We start from the raw sequence: 22,070 nt of genomic DNA on the forward strand, positions 1-22,070 counted from the left end.
TAAAGTGGCCATGCACTTTTGCAGCATGTACATCATGGGTCAGTGGAAGTTAGATATCAGTCCTTTTAAATTGGAATACGTCCCGGCAAAAAAGAAGAGTACGCCTACTAGTAGCACTAAAACATTTTTCCATAGACGCCATTTGTATTTGCCTAGCCCCGGGTCCTCCCAAATGACAAGTAGTTCAATGATGGCGGGAAAGATGAAACCCATGTTTGACAGGCAAAAAGCTCCGAGCTGGAAAAAAAAATACATTTATTTGTAACAGACATTTCTGAACTTGGTGGTGTCAGGAAGCTTAAAAACAAACTGGAATGCCTACTGGAGATTGCGTGTAGAGCAAAATATGTATTGAGTAAATGGTTATTTAACTTTGTAGTAGAAGGATATAGTAATTGAAGGTTACCTATAAGTTACCTACTTATTTAGCAAATTTTTTGTTTAATTCGCAATCTGAAGCCTGTTTTTAAAGCTTCTTTAGGTGGTATCATTGGCTTTATTAATTAGGTACGTAAAATATTTCTAATAAGTATTATTATTACGTTTACTCTTTGTTAACAACCACCAAATAATATTTATTTAAGATTAAATCTCTAAATTACTTACCAAACCCATCAAATTTCCAATATTAGGAAACCCAATAGCGATAGCGCTAATAACAACGATGCACACAGCTCTGTACACTCTTTCCCATAGCCAGTGCTTCTTAGCGTCGTGTTTCTTAGACATGTAGTGCCATACCAGGTTGAAAGGCGCCCAGAAATTTAGCGCGAAGGTTATGAATATCATGATGCCCATTAGGCACTTTAAGACTACTGGGAACCTGTAAAACAACATCGATATCCGTTAATTTCACACTTGCTAAGTCGAGTCGTTAGTAAAATAGACTTGATGAATTGTTTTTAATAATTCGTAATATGTAAAAATGAGAATAACTTTTATAGGTAGTAGTTTAAAATCACGTAAAATGTATGTATCTAATATATGTTGGAGTCAAACAAAAGAGTTCTAAATATGGTATACCTATAGGTACTTTTTAAATTTTGGCAACTTGAAAAACTTGTACTTACGCGCTATCGATAGGGAAGTTCAGAGTCACCGGAGATTCCGAAAGCTCTCCAAATCCCCAGTAGCCAAAAAATCCAACCAAAATCAAAAATGAAACCACTACGCACATACCTACAAATACAACAGAAAATATGTTATAAAATAAAATATATGTATACAGTCGAGTTCACACCCATCTTTACAAGCCGTACCTAATGATGTTTATGAACTTGTCCGTACCATAAACCAGTACCATATAATTACATGAATCTCACAAAATTACAACACATTACAGTTAAATTATTAAAAGCCAAAAAATTTACTTACTAGCGCAAAGCACCTTGGAGAACTTGAGGGGATCTTTCATATTGTTCTCAATAGGCAGCGAGACCCCGATACCCTCCATACTGAAGATGGCAATGCCACTGAACTCGAACAGGCCCAAGCCATCCTTCCAACCAGGAATGGTGCTGATTGGTGGGGGATCGCGCATGCTGTAGTATAATGTCGCCACCACGCATACCACTGAAAGAACATAAATTGTTATTTCTCAAACATGCAATGAAATGTCGTCGCTCCGGGCGTTATATCAGGCTTCGAAGTATCACGTTTAGGGCGGAGCAACTCCAGAGAACTGTAAAGGAATTTCATACGAAATTGAAGGCCTAGGCCGGGAAGTATTTTTTTTTAAATTCTAATGTAAACATGGGGTATGTGTCCATGAACAGACTAAACAGCCGAATTATATATATTTTTTATATTTTTGGTGAATGAATGGTTATCGGACCAAAATATCCGTGTTAACGCCTGTTATACACGAACGTACTGATATTAAGAATACGAATCTGTATGATTCAATGTGTTGATGAATAAATTTAAAATTTTGTCTATACGTAAGTCACCAGAGACCATAGACAATATTTAAAATCCTCTGCATTTATTTTATTTATAGAAATTGAGATTCTTATTATCAGATTGTGTATAATGGCCCTAATAAGGTCTATTCGAACACTACACACGCGAAATACGGACGACTTCCGTAAAAAAAAAAACAATTATGGCGGGATTAGAAGGAAAATTAAAAAACTTTTGTTGTGAAGTTGGATTTTTATTATAAAGATTATAAATTTGTTTTTTTGAGTGGTGTATTTTTTTTATTTCATTGCATGTTTGAGAAAAGCACTATACATGCCTAGCCGTGAAAAGGTCTTGCCGGCTTCGTATCACTATCCGGCCTCCCTACGGTCGGCCGGCTATACCTACTCACCCGGCAAGCCCTTCTTTCCCGGCGTCTGCAGTAATGTACTATATATTGCAATAGCTTTATAAGAGCGGTCAATGTAACACGACGGAAGACTTACCGATAAACACATCGGCAAGCAACGTAAAAGGCGCCAAATACTTCAACGTGGTTATCATGCACATCAGCAGTATAGGAACCAGCAGGATGAGCACATACAGCCGGAGCCTATTTATGTCCTCGTCCGCTCCCTCGGCTACTTGGAGGATTGTCTTTGCTATGATGATCTGGTAAACGCAGCAGGCACCGAACAGATCTATGCAGATGACTGTGTCTACTGCGTACCTGTAACAAGTGTTGATCAACGAACATCGGTCGATATATGACGTCAGCGAGATTTGATTTTAGAATAAAGAGTTACAACTGTCGCTTTTGCGTGCATATGCAATTGTACATCATTATGTTTAACCGTTATATTTCACGAATTGAAAATGCGTCTGTTTGATAGAAAAGGACGTTCTTATATGCTAGGTATTTAGAATAACGCAAGTCTCGACCTAAGCCCTCTTACGCATACACACATAATGATCAAGGGCAGCTTTATTGTGCACAGTGCGACCGGATTGCAATTCGTTATAACGAAGAGATAAGAGATATTTAAAACGAAGTTCGGTTTCGCGAGCCATATATACGTGTTCATCAGAGAAAATTGTAAGGGTCGCCGTTGTCGGATACGACATGGAAGACTATATAGATTTAGATTTAGATTTATTTATTTCATAATATGAAATTACAATATAAATTATTTTACACTAATCTATACGAATTTATATTATGATCGTCAAGTAGGAAAATAACAATTGATTATAATTATACAAATGTCAAGCAATACACCATTTAAAAACCATTATAAGCAATCAATTAATTAACTAACAATGTCAAATAATATAAAATGAAAAAACAATGTCAATACAGTAAGCATGGATATCTCATAATGATCGTCAAATAAAAATAAAAATGAAATACAGGTCAATAGAAAAATTAGTTACATTAAATTTATTGTATTACAGGTCATTTCCATATATTCATTTACAGAATATAATGGATTATCCAATAAAAAGAGTCTCAATTGGCGTTCAAATGATTCGTCAGATGGTTCGGTTCGCAATTTTGCAGGTAGACGTTCATAGTACGTTGGTCCAATCACCCTCGGATTTTTGACTGAAAGTGCCATGCGACGCGGCACTGTGCGTAGTCTACCCGTGGATCGGAGCTGTTTGCCCGCAACCTCGACACGTCTGAACATTAGCAAATAATTTCTTACAAACACTAATACTTGAAATATGTAAAGTGAGTAGTGTGTCATTATGCCAATTTGCTTGAATAGCTCCTTACACGAATGTCTGGCTTGGACTCCGGCTATCAATCGAACCGCCCGTTTTTGAAGTATCAAGACTCGCTTTGAATCTGTGGAATTTCCCCATATTAACGTCCCGTAAGATATTAATGAATGAAAATGGGAAAAATACACAGCCTTCAGTGCTTTCCGTGATATAAGTGGCTGTAGTTTCTTGATGGCGAAGACAGCACTACTCAACTTATTGCATAATTGGTCAACATGACACTTCCAGCCAAGGTTCGAGTCAACCGTAAAGCCCAGGAATTTGCTCTCAGAACACAATGGCATTGGGCCGTTTGCAATACACGAAGGTACTGCAGTGCCACGAGCTGAAAAAATCATCACGTTTGACTTCGCGACATTCAAGAGCAACCCATTCGACGAAAACCACAACTGTAGCTGATCACATGCCTCACGGATTTTCTCAGCAAGCAGTTCATGGGTTTGGGCCCTCACGACTACCGTTGTGTCATCCGCGAAGAGTACTGGTATGCCGCTCGTTATTGCTGACGGAAGATCGTTAATAAATAACAGAAATAAGGTATTGCCGATCGCTGACCCTTGAGGGATGCCCAAGTTGACGTGGCCTGTGTCTGATTTTCCATTCGTGGACATGTTCACCACCTGCCTACGGTCCGACAGGAATGACGTGAACAATTTGAGTGCATAACCCTCAATACCGTAAAGACTTAGCTTGGCTAATAGCAATTTGTGGTTTATAACGTCAAACGCCTTTGATAAGTCGCACAGTACGCCTGCCATCTTGTGCTTCTCATCAAGGCCCGTAATAATAGAGTCAAATATTTTGTGTGCTGCCATTGTAGTTGACCGTTTTTGCCTATACGCATACTGGTTATCAGTGAGCAGGTCTTGTTTTTCCAAGTATGCCATCAAGCTAGAAGATAAAATGGACTCCACTATCTTTGAGATCGTGGGTACTATGGTTATTGGTCGGTAGTTGTTCACGTCATCCTTCTCTCCCTTACCCTTAAACACCGGGCAGACTCTAGTATTTTTAAGCACATTTGGGTACGTACCACTTCGAAACACGAATTAAATATATATTTAGAATAAATACTTGCAAGAAAAAAATAAACCTACTTATGATTACATAACGCTACCTAATGATAGGTAGAGTCTGTGCGAAAGAGAAGAGTAGTAGATAGAATTGGATCCCATACATTTCAGGACTCCTCTCTTTCCGTACAGACTATGTTAGAATTCATTGCCAGTGACATAATACATTTATTTCGTTCTCTGCCAGTATAATTTAACAGAGATGTACAAAATGGTTTTAAAAAAGCATTTAAATACAAAATGCAAAATACTTTTCAGATTTACTATTTCAAATGCAAAATACCAAATAGTTTTGCGTTTTGTATTTCAAATGCTAAATGCAAAATAGGTATTTTCAGAATACTTTTTCAAAATAAAATACCTTTTGACTAAATCTCAGATAATTTAATTTATTTTAGGTATTTATCATAAGAAATAGAGACACAATGCCGAGCCGAACAAAAACGTCTAATAACATGGCACCTTATGCATGACATTTTGGGGCATTTCTCAGGAGGGCCATTTTTACGTGTCCGGGGCAAAAAGGTATTGAATTTACTGTTCAATAAATCTGAATTAATTCAGGCATGATTTTCAGCATATATTCTGTCTGGGACACTATCAAACTATTTATTTATTATTTATATAATACATCAAAAAAATATCCAAATGCGAAAAATGATGTTCGGTGGGCGTGTCCCGCGCCCAGATTTTTTGAAACAAAAAATTATTACTCAAGATGGGGCATTATATCGGAGTTATTATCGGTGTTCACGCATAAGGTATTAGTTAACTGATCATATTCTTTATATCAAAGTAATGTGTTTGCTCAACACATTGAATAAAACCAAATTTGCGATGTGTCCCGGGCTGTTGACTGATTTCGGTGTAATTTACAAACCATGTCGGTACTCTTACAAAATTGTAGACCAGGAACTCAGTGGCTCAAACAAAGTATGCTTTAGTTGTGCCTTAACCGTTGAATAAAGTAGAGGTGCAGTCACAGTATACTAAGGTAGTTTTTTAAATATTTCTCTGTCATTCGGTGGATTTGGTTCTATGTTTTTTTGAGATCGGTGGTGCAATTTTCTTCCACAGTTTTAGTGCATTTATCGTTATGCAAGTGATTAAGAAATCCTCGAAAGTACCTAAACCCATCATTATTACATCTCCTCTGTATCATTCATACTATTTCTGTAATTGCTAATAAGCGATTAATTTTGACATCACTGGTGTTGATTTCCTTGGTTTCGGTGGATTTTTTGACCACCGATATCAAGAAAGTGATCACCGAATTCAAATCCTGCTTTGTAAACTAGTTTGTTGTACTTTATTTTCTAACTTATCACACCTAAAAAGTTCAAGATACGCTTTATAAACGTAAAACTATGCTTGTACGTAAATTAAGTCATAGTATAAGTAAACAAAATCATTAGTTTATAATGAGTAGTGTTTTTTTTTCACGAGACGTATGTTGAAAATCGTAGACCCAATGTTTCTTTCTCTCTTTTCGCTGTTGTCTTGATTTATCTTCAAACCAATAGAGTATATTATGTGAATTTGTCCTCTGTATCACTTGAGACCCTACACCACGATACCTTTAAACGTGTCAGTCATATTAAATAAATGCAGTTAATCCCACTTCGTTTAAAATAACTTGTGTTTTTACATACTATGCAAGGTGTACCCACAAAACAAGGGATTATAAATAAAGTGGCCTTCTATTGTCGAGATCGCTTCAAAGGCACTGAACGTACCTACTGATCAATATTTCTAAAGCATAGCCATGAACACAAATCCAACATAGCCAATGTTTTAACAATCCTCAATGTCTGATGTATTTATGTTTAAATATCGGAGTTACAATTTAGCTCAAGTGTGTGAGGGTGCAGGAGATCATAATTAATAGGTGATTTGATCTTTAAGCATTAGTCAACAACTTTAAATAGTTTTAAATTGAGGGAGTTCACGCTTTAAACCTCTGTCATTCAAAAATACTACATATTTATAAGTCTAGCACAATACTTGTTTTCCGTATTGTTTACATTGTTTTATAAGTGCATTAAATATTTTTGAGCATGGAACACCACTCAAAAGTATCTTGTTTATCGGGTGTAGGTAACATAAGTTTCTTTTTGATGAGTGTGCCGTTGGATTGTGTGAAACAAACATTTTCTTCTTCATCGCACTTATGTGCGAATTTGTGGTCGACATGTCTGAAATTCGTTTCAGGACCATACATCGCCCTATTTTATGAGGATAGTCAATTAGTGTGGGATATCTTCTAGAGATGTTGTTTCATAAGGCGCAACTTGGTTATTTTAAAATCTTGAGTAAACAAAGGAACTATTTATTAAATTTATGTAAGCTATGCTATATCATTAGCCTCGCTACATCGCATATCAATTCTCATCAAATAAGAATAAAAAATATTAATAAATTATAATATAATTTAGATATAAAATTGAAGTGTGATTTCTGTGTAAGCATTTTTGAATTCGGTGACGCAAATTGATTTCAGTGCCTGCACATGATTTCGGTGTTTTTTAAATCTGAAATATCAAAGAAACTATAAGGTTCTAATGGAGGCCTCCACTACCAATATTTTTTATATTAAGGCTAGATTTTAGGAAATAAAGTTGTGTATCAAATAAGTAAAAAATTATTATCGGCACCGAAGTCAGGCACCGAACGTCATCTCTGAGAATCGCCCTTGGTCATATTTATCAGTACGCGTATCAATAAATTCTGTTAGGTATGTTATTAATAATAGTCCGTCGGTTCCTCTCTCTGCGGCCCTGACCACCGGCAGCTTGGGCCTTGCCCCGCTGCTGGCGGCACCCTAGGTTAGGTTTTTTATAATGTGTTTATAATATTTTTTATATTGTTTTTGTGGGTTTTTTTATATTTTAATTTTATATACATATTGTAAAAAACCACCCTAAGAAGAGAAATAAATAAAGGAAATAATACTCACTTAAAAAATAATGTAAAAAACTAGACTAACGAAAAGAGAGCCATTTGGCCATGGCCCCATTTTGTGACTTGTGTGTACTGATGGGTAGGACATCAATTTAAAATGAGTTTGTATGAGTACCTCATTTTCTAAAATGAGGTGTTACAATGTCTTACTTCAAATGAGGTGAGGTACTAGCATATTTTCAGCGTCAACTATTTCCATTAATTCCAACAGCGAAATTTTTTTTAAGATGTATGAAAGCTTGCAGCACTTACGCTTGTTGTCTTTCGTGTTTAATTGTTAACGTATTTTCGGTGGTGACGCGAAGCTCTTTGGGTATTTCTAATTCATTGTTTCATTTTAAAAGGATTTTTGAGGGGTTCATGTCACAGAGAGGCGGTGAGTGATACAAACTCAACGCATTTCTCGGTGGACCTTTTGTCGTTGCAATAAGGTTTGTAGTTCGGCAGTTGACAGTGTGGATCATTACTCGTTTCTTCATTTGAGACATTTGAGTTTTGAGGGTCGCAAGACTCGCGAGTGAATTTGAACGGATAAGAGTTTTTTTGAAATTTGAAGTGTGTGAATTATTTGTGTGGCAAGAGATGTTTGTGATGCGCGCGAGTAAATGAGTAAAATGAATAGAGGAGTGAAGTAAGACATTTTTGCGGTACGAAGTACTGCGACAAATTAACAAAATGAGTGGTACAAATGAGGTGCCTCACGAGTGAGCGACTCAACACTACTTGTGTGGCCATTTATTTCGGTTGATTGTGCATCTAGTTCTTATTTTATTATTATTACACTTTTCTTTTATTAATAACGACTGGACTGGTATTGTTAAAAAGTGCAAAAAAATAAACATCAGTTTTTATTGATTACGCATTTTAACAATACCAGGCTAGCAGGCGCCTCTATCGGTCAAATTCGGCAATACAAGCGTCATTCGTTCATTTCATTTTGTTTGACTGGTAATGTTGGCTGAACTTAATCACAAAGCATTTTGCATTTTGAAATGAATATTAAAAATGCAAAATACATCTCGAAAAGTATTTCAAATAAAATACAAAATGTTTTTTACTAAAAGGCATTTAAATGCAAAATACAAAATAGGTATTTTGCATTTTGTATTTGCATTTTAAATAGAAGTATTTCAAATAAATCGCATCTCTGTAATTTAAATAATTCAGACGAGGCCGTTGGAGGTTGTTTGCTTTATGTTTGAGGTTGATTATAAATTTGAAAGCAATATGTCCTACCTGAACCACTTACTGTATTTCCTCAACATCGGGAATGGGCCGATCTCCATGGCAGCCTCGGCCACGTCAGGGTACGACAATGTGGTCACATGCAGTCTTTGGTACAGCACTTGCGCTGATTTTACTAATAACTGAAATGAAAGAGACATTTCTTACCTGACAGTCTTAAAAAAATATGTTCAATTAAGACCTAACCTAAGGTTTTGAGGATATTTGAAACCGTCAATATGACTAAAAGTTATTTTTTCTACTCGTCGGCTGCAATGCTTGAATTAAGACTTCGTATACCAAAGTGAAATCGCATACTTTTTCCACTATGGGACCCCAACTCAACTATAATATTCATTCCGATACAGTTTAGTCAACTATAATGAAATTGACCAATCGAAAGCGCGGAGCAAGTACCAGGGCCTCATGAGTTACGAGAAGGTGTCGTTGACCAATCGGACGAGGGCGCGGGGCACGGGGGCCGGGTCGCGTACGAGTATGAAGTTATCGCGGGATACATAGCGGAATGTCCAAGTCGCAAAATGTGCAGGCTAAGTAAAATGAGCAGATCGCAAAATGTGCAAATCTCATAATGAGAAGATCGCAAAATGTGCAGATCTCATAATGAGCAAATCGCAAAATGTACAGATCTCATAATGAGCAGATCGCAAAATGTGCAGATCTCATAATGAGCAGATCGCAAAATGTGCAAGCAGATCGCATAATGAGCAGGTCGCAAAATGTGTAGATTTTGAAATAGAGCTCGGATTCTACAGGTCTAAAAAGCGTAATCGTTGCCAATAAGGCTTCTGTTGATTACCGAATGTTAAAATATTTTTATTATAAACAAACCTGGTATCTTTTTTTATTATTTTGATACTTTATCGTGATCTGTTCGTTTTATGAGCAAATAATTTATGAGGCAGAGCTTTGAAATATGCCCGTCGGCCTTTCTCGCAAGCAGTTAGGGACTACACACAAAGCAAACGACATTACGATATGCACTTTTCGCGACCTGCACTTTTTACGATTTGCACATTTGGCGACCTGCGCTTTTTATGATTTGCACATTATGCGGCCTGCACTTTTTACGATTTGCACATTTCGCGACCTGCTGTTTGTACTATTTGCACATTTCGCGACCTGCTCGTTTTACGATCTGCACGTTTTACTACCTACACCTTCTGCGATTTGCACTAGTGCTCATTTTGCGACTTAGACATTCTGCTATGTATCCATTTTTTTTTGTTGAATCGTAGAAAAAGTATTGTATACAATAGTGATATAATCAAGCTTTTCAATCTCGTACCTTACTTAGGCAACTCAGCAAGCTTCGTTGCCTAAACACGGTACTCGACTGAAAAGCTCTCCATTATATCACGATTGTATAAAATACTATTTAATACAGCACGAGCTTCAGCATCAATAACAGGCAATGATTCACATCCTTGACAACAACAAAGAATCTATGTAGCGTAAGATCTGACTAAGTAATAGAGGCCCAGAAAAACAAGCAACAACGGTTGCACTCCGGGAGTGCCTATAGAAGTGAAAACTCACCTCATTATGTTACCGACGCCCGGTAACACGATACATACGTTTAGCGGAGGTATTCTATTTATTTATTATATATTATTATCATTCTCAAATAAGATCACACTTTTTAATTGACATGTTTATTTACATACTGCCATGACAACGTCAAATTATTTGAACATAGGTAAAGAGTCTTGAAAACTTGGAGGATACAACTAAACGGAGTAGCCATTAACAGGCTTTCCCCTCTGTCGAAAATAGGCGGCCAACGGTCATACACAATGTATGGACTGACGTTTATCTGACATGGCTATTTTTACGTTACGCATACATTTGACGTTCCCCTCCCCCGCAAAAATCGGCAGACTGTTTTGTACAGAAAATTACAGACATGGCGTCTCCGTTTGATTATATCCTCCAAGCTTGAAAAGGAGTCCGCAACATAAATGTCAAATAACATTGAGTTGTTCTTTATTGATTTAAATGCCATTTAAATTATGAGTGGCCACCTTACGGGGCTTACGGTCACGTGATCGCCTTACGCCCCTTACGGTCACGTGATCGCCTTACGCTGTCTCGAGTTTATCATTTTTCCCCACCTAGCTCATATAACTACTCGTCTAGGAAATTAAACACAAAACTCACAAGTATTACTCACATGTACACAGTACGTGATATAGAACCCGTAGACTACCGTCAGCACGAGCGAAGTCCACAGCCCCGCTTTCATATACGCTTCGTGTATGCCTAATATGCCACCTCCAAGACATCCTTTTATTAGATGACCAGTCGATTCAAGGACGCTGAAATATTAAATTACCGTGTATTTAATGTGTGTGTTATACGTAGGTATCTTAGAAGTGATTAAGTGTCATTCTATGGAACTTGCTAATTATGTAAACAAAATTCACTAATCATTAGTGTCATTCAACATTCAGCGACAATTTCAATATGTCGGTTTGTTTACATAGTTAGCAAGTTCCATAGAATGACACTTTAGTTTACATAGGAATTGTGCTAACTCCAATGGTGTAACTAAATAGGTACTTAAATAAAATTACCATAAAAAATTCATGAATAGGGAAAAACCCTTGACTGGTAATGAAACATGACGCTTCGTGTCAACAGCATGGTCATTAAATATATTTCCAATGACGTTCGTTCTTGGTCTAAAATCGATAGTTCGGTATTCGGTAACTAGATATACTTTTCTCGCACATAGCTCGTAAATATTCAATCTAATCGATTTGACATTTCACAACTGAACAAGCCAGAGTCTGTTTTACAATAAAAAGCAAATCATTACGCAGGGGCTCGATTTGACATAATTTAATGACAGCTCCGCACATAACGGTCTTTAGCACGAACTCACGAAGGCGTTGTCGCAGACAGGATTTAGATGAGTATATTGAGCACTAATTTAGCGTAAAGGCGCCGTAAGTTGCCGCAAATGATTCGGCCTTACCTACTATTTATTTTGATTCATTGTCAATAAAAAATACGAGCACGTCGCATTTAAAACCTACAACTGCGGAAATGACTTTCCATTCCATTACAAGATTTTTATCCGGGCTCGTCTACGATATCAACCTACGACCTCTTAGGTAGGTATATAAATTCTCTTAAAACTGGATCCCAAACTAATTTTCTTTTGTGACAGAAATTTGTTTTTACGCACAGCAAACCTAGGTAGGAATAGGAACAAACTATGCTACCCGGAGTTAGTCAATATTTTATTTATTTAATTTATACATACCCACTTTAGCCATAATTTCCCTGAAAGGCAGAAACACTTGACTCCGCCACGGGATAAGCATTGCCTAGTGTTAAGGTCAGTAAAAACTGTATACATGTGAATATTTTTTCAGAAATTATCAATTTATTTTACTTTACCGGTTCCCAAAAACATTCGTGGAGTGCATTCGAAGATATTACCCTCCTATCAAAAATTTCCATTCCCGCCGGGAAGATATGCCTAAAAATAAATATTTTGAGGGAGACTCACTTGGTAGGTTTGGACAGGTTCCGTGCAGTGACAAAGTCAAAGGGTTCCTTATCGTAGTGCCTCAAAAATTTTTGAACCGGCTCATCAGCTGGCGGCGGTTGTGGAGGCGGTTTTATCTTTGGATCCACCTCTGTTTGTGTGTGGTTATTCTGTGAATAAAATACGCTTTATCTTTCCTCATTTAGGACGGACCGCAAAGGGATAGCATGATTAAAACTATTACTCTTTACTTTATTTTATAATTTAATTCGGGCAAAAAGGCCCGGCCCATATTACATATACCTTATAGTATAGAACTATAACATACCTATATACATATAATTTTATAAACTAAACACTATTTTGGCGACAGAATGCATGATCGCAGGTTAATGATAACGTTGGCAACTGTGAGAGGAAAACAATTCCGCAGATCGATATTTTATCCAAGAAGAAGTCATTGAGGCCTTGGTCATTTTTTCCTTCGTATATTTACATTGTAAAACCCTAACCTAAATAATAATTTTAACGGCCGTCACGGCCACGTCTCATTTAGGGGAAACTGTTGTACCTTGGACATGGTTTTACCTCAGAGAGATGGCAATATTTCCACATTGCCACGGTTATTGAAATATTTCATTTATATTATTTGAAACGTTATTATTAAGTATAAAAAACAAGCTATCAACGAAACTTGAGAGCGGCTGGTAACTCAAGAAAAAAATTAAAATATAAATTGTGTTATGAAAAGTATTTCGAACTTTACATCAAGGATGATTATTTCATGTTTTGCTAATAGATAGTAAAACTTAATATAATAAGTTAATTAGGTACTCGATGGTAGGATCATTTCAGCCTAATCTCAATTGGAAGTGCTAATTACCAAGCTTACTTGTCCAAAAAGTTGCTTTGTTGTACCTCGGACAACGAAAATGTTGTACCTTGGCCCGTACTTGCTACTTACTGAAAATATATTTTTTTTACTTAAGGTTTCATATTTGCCGTATTTATAATTATTAGTTATATGCGTTATAAGTTACCAAGTAATCAATTTTATAAACAATGCATAAAATGTTTTAGGCAAAAATAAAAAAATTTAAAATTATATTTTTCGAAGGTAATTGTACTAGAAAAATCTATTCAATGGCGTAAATATGCTAAAAATATCTGTGATTTCATATATAAATATTTTTTCTATGATTAAATTATAAATAAATTAATTAAAATTATCATGTCCGAGGTACAACGAGAAATGACCAAGGTACATCAGGGGTGTTGTTCCTTGGACACATTTCCCTTTTTTTTTTCGTCAACGTATCCCATCAAAATAAATAAACTGATCTTTAAATTTTATATCGTAATAGATAGTTTATTAATGTATCTTTGTATTCGGATAAACAATAATTCTGCAGCCATTAGTTTTATTTTCTAAAATTCATAAAAGAAAAAACTGTCCGAGGTAAAACAGCTTCCCCTACCGTGAAGACGAATCGAGCTTTCTCTTCAGGAACGATAAAGATCAGGTTCTGAGTAATATGTTCCTATATACCTAAGTAGTTTCAGATAGGTACGACGGTTCTGTGATACTTCTGATTGAAACGAAGATATTGATATGTTGAGATCTGTATACGTAATTATACCTGAACTTGTTTAAATAAGCCACACGTGTATAAATAACTCAGAAAAATGGGCACAGGCCTATTTATTTTCGATTTGTTTTCGATGAATTCAAGGTCGGATTTTTTTTGTGTCTCTCTTCTTGGTGGAACCAGTAGGCTTAGCACAGGAGCGCCGCGACAGACTACCCGTCCTTCTCTTATTAATATAGTTAGAAAAAGATGGGCAGTTTAACTCGCGGAGGAAATACCTACATACTTTCTGTCGTGGCTTTCCGGTGCTAAGCCTGCAGAGGGGGATTTTGCTCAGTGCGGCCAACGAGAGATTTCTTAGAACTAAGAGATTTCAAAGCACGGACAAAGCTCTTAAGTTCCATCGCCCAGACTGTTAACTGTACATCGGTGGACCGTATGCCTTTTGTAATAAGGTCCACCGATGTACAGTTAGGAGTATTGCAGTATTTGTACTCATTATTCAGAAACGTTGAAAGAGTTGAAGGAAAACGTTTATTTCAGTTTATCTTCGACTTTATCTAGAAGTAATTTTTCACTCTTACTTATAAGTTTGCTGTCCACCAATTGTAATTTATTTTGGACACTTTAATGATAAGCTATTAAATACCTACCTACTCTTTTATTGTAATGTCTGCATAATAATTCAATTTACCTAATTCCTAGACCCCAATCAGCTCCCATAAAACAGATGGCGTTTTGCTAGGCTAACAATAATAAAGACACGATTATGAGAACAACATACATTTTTACTACATATATGGAAGTATTTATTATGAAATAGGTACTTACATGATTGGCGCAAGTCAGTTCCATGTTATCAGCTACACACAACCTGCTCTGTGTGTGATCTTTGAGTCAATTAACTCTCAGATCGTCTGTATGCGTCCAACCTTGTTGTGTACAGTCAACCAGAAAATATACAAATAAAACCTAAAGCTAAGTGAAGCCAGAAGGAGAAAAAATTAGGCTGAAAATTTTGAAAACAACAAACTTTGGTCATCAAAGCACCATACCTACCTATAACTATGAAAACATGACTTTTATAGGGGCATAAGGGGCACCGCCACATTTTGTTCTGTCAAAGACGTCAAAGACGACGAAGATTTAGCTTAGTTAGACCAATATCTATACATACGTATAAAAAATCTGGTTTATAAATATATTTTAAGTATACTTAAAAATTATTACATTGACACGATTAAGCGAAACTACACTGCCTAAGGTAGAACGACAGGTTTTCTATTTCTAGATACCTACGACAAGTTCTAACTTTTTGCCAGATATTATGTTTTGTTTATTTAATTTCATAACCTTTACCTCAAATACTAGTCCCGTGTTTAAGTAAGTACAATTCTTGCCACAACAGATTTTTGCGTGCCTCTATCACGCTGTGTCAAAAAATACGCGCCTTGCTTACCTTCAAACAAAGAAACAAACATCTTGCAAATAAAATTTCCCACTCTTCTTACGCGTGCCAGCTTTTCAATTCAACCCTTTATAGGGGGTTATTCCCGAGATAAAAAGTACCTACCTAGTATTGTACTTATGATTTTATGATCTGTAGGTACCTATTAGATATAACCTATTTTTAGATTTGGTAGATGTTAGATTTCTTTCACTCTTTGTTCAGACAGTATCATATTTGTGCAACAAACATCTCAGTATCCAAACATACACCGTTTTATATTCACTAACATATATAATACTATCAGGAAAAACGTTAATAGTTATTTGTCGTATGTTTTTTATAAGAATGAATGATGAATAATATCTTATTCGTGGTCTCTACTGCTCTTGGCCATATATTAAAACACCTGGTAATAATAAGCTATTTTAATAATTGTGCAAATTGACAAGCATCATTTCCAATACCTACTAAATACGTATCTTAGGCATTTATAATGGACCGATACGATTGGAGTAATGAACATCACTTGAGGCAATATGCGGTGATGGGGATATTTAATGAAATCGTCAATATCGTCACCAATTTGTTAGTTACATCGGAAAGTTACAGTGTGGTTGCTGTATCTATAGCAACATCACACTGAAATTATGTTTGGTAAGGTACCTAATATCTGGTGGTGGAATGAACTCCTTCAGAGGTTTCGAGGAACTTCAAACGGAGTTCTGCAAACAAAGAGTGCAGCAATATTGGATACATTACAAACCACAGAATACAATGAATTCAGTCGATCGACCAAGTACCGCAATGTAACGAAAATTGCTTGCAAGTTCTTAAGCCGTCTAAATAGGCTTTTACTTTAGAGAAAACTTGCTACTTCTCCGCATTCTGAATAGTCCTATATTTTTTTCTAAAGCATCCAATTAAAGCCCATACGTGTGTTACGAATCTAAGCTAAGTAAATAACCAATTTGTTATTAGTGAAACCGAATCATACTGGTTCTTAAATTATATATTTAATTTAGTTATAATATTTATACTTTCCTGCTAATCGCCTCAAAATTGTCTTTGTCAATAAGACACAGATCGTATATCTTATAACTTTATATACTTTTAAACGAGCAATTCTTGTTTATTTATTTATATATGCATATATTTCGGGGATCTCGGAAACGGCTCTAACGATTTCGATGAAATTTGGTATATGGGGGTTTTCGGGGGCGAAAACTCGATCTAGCAATGTCTTATCTCTGGGAAAACGCTCATTTTTGAATTTTTATATGTTTTCCGAGCAAAGTTCGGTCTCCCAGATATTTTATCTTATTTGGATTCCACAAGTTAAGGAAATTAGATGTTAAATATTTTTCCTCAAGACCTAAACAAGTTATAACAAACTGGTTTTACAGCTCTTGGATTAGGTTGCCTAAGTAACAGATCGGGTAAAACCTACATATTTAATAAGCATGTTTATAATAAACCGTACGTAATAAACACGTTTAAAGCATCCCAAATCCCACAGAGATCTGGGGCCGATTTTTGAATTACGAGCGCTCGATTTCGTAACTCGAAAACCTGTGGAAAACGGCGAATAGATATTTGTGAATGAAATACAAGCAACAGAAATTAGGAATCTACCACTAAGTAGATTCCTTAGTATTTTTCTAGATTAACTACTCGTTTTCAATTCAATCAAGTAGAATTTAAATGCCTAGTAGTGGAGATATATTGAGGGAAGCCACAAGAAAGCGAGCGCTCGTAATCCAAAATCGGCCTCCTGAGGGCCTACCGCTAACACCGAAGTAGGTACATAGATTGCGGGCATCCTTCTCTTTTACTCCAATTAAGATGTAATTAGAATAACAGAGAAAGATGACCGCAATTTAGTTCGCGAACTTAGGTGTTCGCGGTAAGCCCTCTGAAAACTTTAGTGCGTCTAGAGGCCCGTCGCTCTATATCTTTCAATTTCTGTAGTAAATATCCGTATAAATTTTTATATCCGATGTAAATCGATGTACATACGGTAAAATCATATTACAATAATTGTTTTACGTTAAGTACTGACGTACATACGAACCGTGTGACGAACATGATGTGAAAATACCTATAGAAGTAGGTAATAATAACTCTTTGATAGCCATGGTAAATAATTAGATTTAGATATAGTGCAGTGCAGTGAGTTAGCACTTTTATCTCATGCGATGCCGCTTGGAACGGTTGTTGCTTGGATCGTACTTAGCTATTAAACCCTCTAGCCACGAGATTAACTCTTAAACCCCCAAAACGAGAAGGGAGAAAGGTGGTTCCGACGGTCCAGTTCGCGCTCTGTTTTTACCTAAATACGTGAAGCGTGGTGAAGCTATCAGCCGGGCTAGCACTAGCACATGATTGGCGCGACAGTATCTCGCGGCGAGATAGACTACCCGTCCCTATTTTATTAACACAGAAAAAGACGGGTAGTCTATCTCTCCACGAGATACTGTCGCGCCAATCATGTGCTAGTCCTACAGGTCAAGTTTGATATCATTTTCGAATAAATTAGGGACAAGAAATTGAGGAATTCATATTTATGCACGAAATATTAAAATAATTTATATGTAATTTTTAGTCTCTACGAGGTATTAGGTATTATGAACTTCACAATGACAGTGTGTGGCGTTGTGCCGTTGCACTAAATAAAATAAAAATTTTGCCCATTTCTTCTTCATTCTGAAAAATATCACTTCAAATTTTATTTTCCATTATTATTTTTGGAGTAAGAATAATTTGTGGCGCGCGACGGTACCGATTCCCATGCAAATGGAATTATAGCCAAGGCTAAAGATGTAAAGATTAACAAATCTAAAAAAGTAACTGACACTAAGGTTTGTGGATGCTAAAAAGATACAAATTTATCGCTAACAAGCACACATCACTCAGGACAAGGTTGCACAGTTCATTTATCTTAATTCATGGAATAATTTGGTAGAGAACTAAATTATGACGACATTAAATTGGTTCGAGAATCGATGCGAAGGAGTTTATAGACACATAATATACAATATCGCGGCCAGTGTCAAATATTATTTATGTACGCCATTGCCAATAGTTACTTTTGTCGAAAGAAAAGACATTCAGTTAGATGACGATGACATTTAACCTTTCAAATCCTATTACTATCCCATTTTAAAAATCTAAACCGCCTTCCACCTTATTTTTTAACCGACTTCCAAATCTAAAAGGAGGAGGTTATCAATTCGGTTGTATGTTTTTTTTTATTTTTTTTTTTATTTTTTTTATTTTTTTTTATGTTTGTTACTCCATATCTCCGTCATTACTGGACCGATTTTGAAAATTATTTTTTTGATTGTATGTATATGCATACAGATTGGTCCCGTTTTTGTCAAAACCCAGTTCTGATGATGGGATCCATGAGGAATCGAGGGAACTCCTCAAATCTTAAAGGCACACATATAGTGATTTTTGTATTTTTATCAACAAATCAAGCATATACATTCAAAAAAGTGACATTTGATGAAGTGGAACTGCTGATGATGATCAGAACGGAACTCTTCAACGATGCATAGCACACGTCTGACGATTTGTCCTCTTCGTTATGTTTGTTAAGCAAGTTAAGTTTTTAAGCTACATTTTTGTCAAGCTCGAGTGCTGATGATGGGATCCATGAGGAATCGAGGGAACTCCTCAAATCTTAAAGGCATGCGTATAGAGATTTTTGTATTTTCATCAACAAATCAAGCATATACATAAAAAAAAGTGACATTTGATGAAGTGGAACTGCTGATGATGATCAGAACAGAACTCTTCAACGACGCATAGTTCACGTTTGGCGATTTGTCCTCTTCGTTATGTTTGTTAAGCAAGTTAAGTTTTTAAGCCACAATTTTGTCAAGCTCGAGTTCTGATGATGGGATCCACGAGGAATCGAGGGAACTCCTCCAATCTTAAAGGCATGCGTATAGAGATTTTTGTATTTTCATCAGAAAATCGAGCATTTTCATTAAAAACTGTCGCATTTGATGAAGTGGAACTGCTGATGATGATCATAACGGAACTCTTCAACGACGCATAGCTCGCATTTGGCGATTTGTCCTTTTCGTTATGTTTGTTAAGCAAGTTAGGTTTTTAGGCACATTTATGTCAATCTCAAGTCCTGAACATGGTATCCATGAGGAATCAAGGGAACTTCTCAAATCTTAAAGGCATCCGTATAGAATTTTATATATTTTCATCAGAAAATCAAGCATTTACATTAAAAACTGTGGCATTTGATGAAGTGGAACTGCTGATGATGATCAGAACAGAACTCCTCAACGACGCATAGTACACGTTTTGTGATTTTCAATTTCGATTTTGACTTGGATTGGGCCCCGGACTCCGGACTCGGACCCGTACTCGGACTCGGACCCAGACCCGGAAAACCACTATGATACCTAAACTAAATCAACCACTATGATTACCATAAAATGTATACATATTACCAAATAAAGTATAAGCACCGTTAAGTGGGTTTGGCTAGTAGTTAGAGAAGTCGGTTTTTTTCTATTAAAGATTATTAAACATTTCATATGAAAGCAGGCGTGTCTCACATACATACAGGTAGCTAAAAGTACATCCGTTCGGCCCCAATTTTGGGGAAAGCCATAAGCCGCGCGTGGCGATGTCGCCACCTAGCGGCCATATCTGTGCTGATCGTAACAGACGCGTTTTGTTAGAGTGAGTCTTCTGTACTTAGCACTATTATTTATTCTGTAATGAAAGCAAGATTAGTGACTTGATATCGCGACGTTGGGACACGGAGGTAACTTTACTACAATTATCGCGACGTATTATAAGAGTTGAGGGGTTAAAAGGTCTGGTTATATTCCTATCAGGAATCAAATACTTTATTTAGAATTAGAACCTATTGTGTATAAGTGGCAGTCACATATTTTATTTTTTCTATAATTTTCAATCTGGAGATCGTGGGATCAAATCCTGGGTCACACACAATCAATATTTAATTATATTTTTTGCTGAAGAACTAGATTAACGTTTTGTTAAAAACTAAACAATTTGACCAATATTGATATATCTTAAAAAAATAACTATGGCTTTTTGTTTTCTCTTATTAAGGAAGAAAAAAATTAACTACATTTTTACTGAAAAATTGCCGATAGATTATTACGTTGAGTAAAATTAATACTGTTGTAGAGTACGTGCGGTAAAAGAAGAGTCGTAGAATGTATTGGACCCCATACATTTCACGACTCTTCTCTTTCCGCACAGACTCTAGGTTTAGGTATGACCAGTATTTTAGCCAAGTGAAAATTCGAAGGCAGCAAAATATTTGATTATATTCAGTTTATCTTATTTTATCATTTAATTATAATTCCATCTGCTGTTTGTTTAACGAGATCATAAAGATAGCGCCGCAATTAGTACAGTCAGTTTCAAAAGTGGTTCAATTCATAAGGTGGAATTGACGAATAAATGTAGCGATACCTTAAACATTATTAAATCATAGCTAACTAATAATCATCATTATATATTTATCTAATTTCAAAGCAATTAAACAATTAGTAAAGTTTTACGTGTTCAGATGGATTGGTTTGCCATTCATCATTGAGACTGAATTGATGATAAAATAAGGCTTAATTCAGTTGCCAAATAAATACTTGGTACTTGCCTAAAAATAATCAAAAGCTGTAACGGCATTAAAATACAACTCATATTGATATATTTTAAGGCTCCGTTTTTGTTGCCAAACTATTAATTTTAGTATAGCCATTTTAATTTTTTTAAACTACCCAAATTTGATTAATTAGTTGACCGGTTAAATACGTGCCATAAAATAACATTGGGTATTAGCCAGTATTAGGTATTGAGTGTATACTAAGACGAAAATAAGAAACGGTGTTCGAATTCAGTTAATAAGAGTTTAATTATCACGGTAAATATTAAACAGTAGGTACACAATGATTTAGTCCCTGACAGGGAACTTAAAAATCGGAGTAATAATCAAGAATTTAGATGAAGTTTGGTTTGATTCTGTTGGAATGGTTTACGTATCTCTCTTGATAAAAAAATAAAATAAAAAAATTGTTTTTGTCTTCTCCGAGACCACGGGGACAACGCCGTCCTCGAAACGTCGGAGGCTTAAAGCTTAGATACGCGATTAAATCATGTTGTACAATTTAATAATAAATAAATTTGTCAATGCATATCAAACACGCTTAAATCCATGCAAAACTTAAATGAAAAGTAGTTAAGCATGGTAATTTTCATCTTACTGAAATGAATAATATTAAATTACCCAGGTCACGGTTATAAACATGAATACTTTTTCCACCTTATGAAAATGGAAAAATATGAAACTGTGTATTAGGGTAGAGCGTTTTTTTCTCAGTATTTTGGTTTTCTAAATAGTGACAAAAGGTTGCCTCTTGGGTTCACAATAAAACGTTATTATGACGATATTACTATCAAAAGGGAGTAAATGCCCCCGCATATTAGAAACATATTCAAAGTACTAACTACTATTAAGGGATTGGGTAATTTTGATATGCATCGACGCGTATTATGGTAGA

General features: G+C 35.9%; 1 protein-coding gene across 1 annotated transcript; it reads right to left on the reverse strand.

The window, feature by feature from the left end:
• Positions 1-15,025, reverse strand: LOC134651070 (proton-coupled amino acid transporter-like protein pathetic). The gene is made up of 9 exons (XM_063506057.1): positions 14,889-15,025; positions 12,490-12,638; positions 11,143-11,287; positions 8,961-9,091; positions 2,409-2,632; positions 1,375-1,572; positions 1,071-1,179; positions 607-823; positions 1-237 (listed from the first exon to the last, which is right to left on the reverse strand). Exons 1-9 carry the CDS (start codon positions 14,910-14,912, stop codon positions 40-42), a joined length of 1,395 nt encoding a protein of 464 aa, XP_063362127.1. The 5' UTR covers positions 14,913-15,025; the 3' UTR covers positions 1-39.
• Positions 15,026-22,070: the final 7,045 nt, after the last annotated feature.

The sequence above is a fragment of the Cydia amplana genome, chromosome 9 (assembly GCF_948474715.1).
Source record: "Cydia amplana chromosome 9, ilCydAmpl1.1, whole genome shotgun sequence".
In the NCBI taxonomy this organism is placed as follows: Eukaryota; Metazoa; Arthropoda; class Insecta; order Lepidoptera; family Tortricidae; genus Cydia; species Cydia amplana.

Bases quoted from the DNA above. Each gene is read 5' to 3' on its own strand.
- LOC134651070 (XM_063506057.1), bottom strand. From the start codon at position 14,912: ATGGAACTGACTTGCGCCAATCAT. The intron at 11,288-12,489 runs GTGAGTCTCCCT...TTAATATTTCAG, and splicing joins AACCTGTCCAAACCTACCAA to CGTCCTTGAATCGACTGGTC. The intron at 1,573-2,408 runs GTAAGTCTTCCG...ATGTTCTTTCAG, and splicing joins GCTTGCCGATGTGTTTATCG to TGGTATGCGTGGTGGCGACA.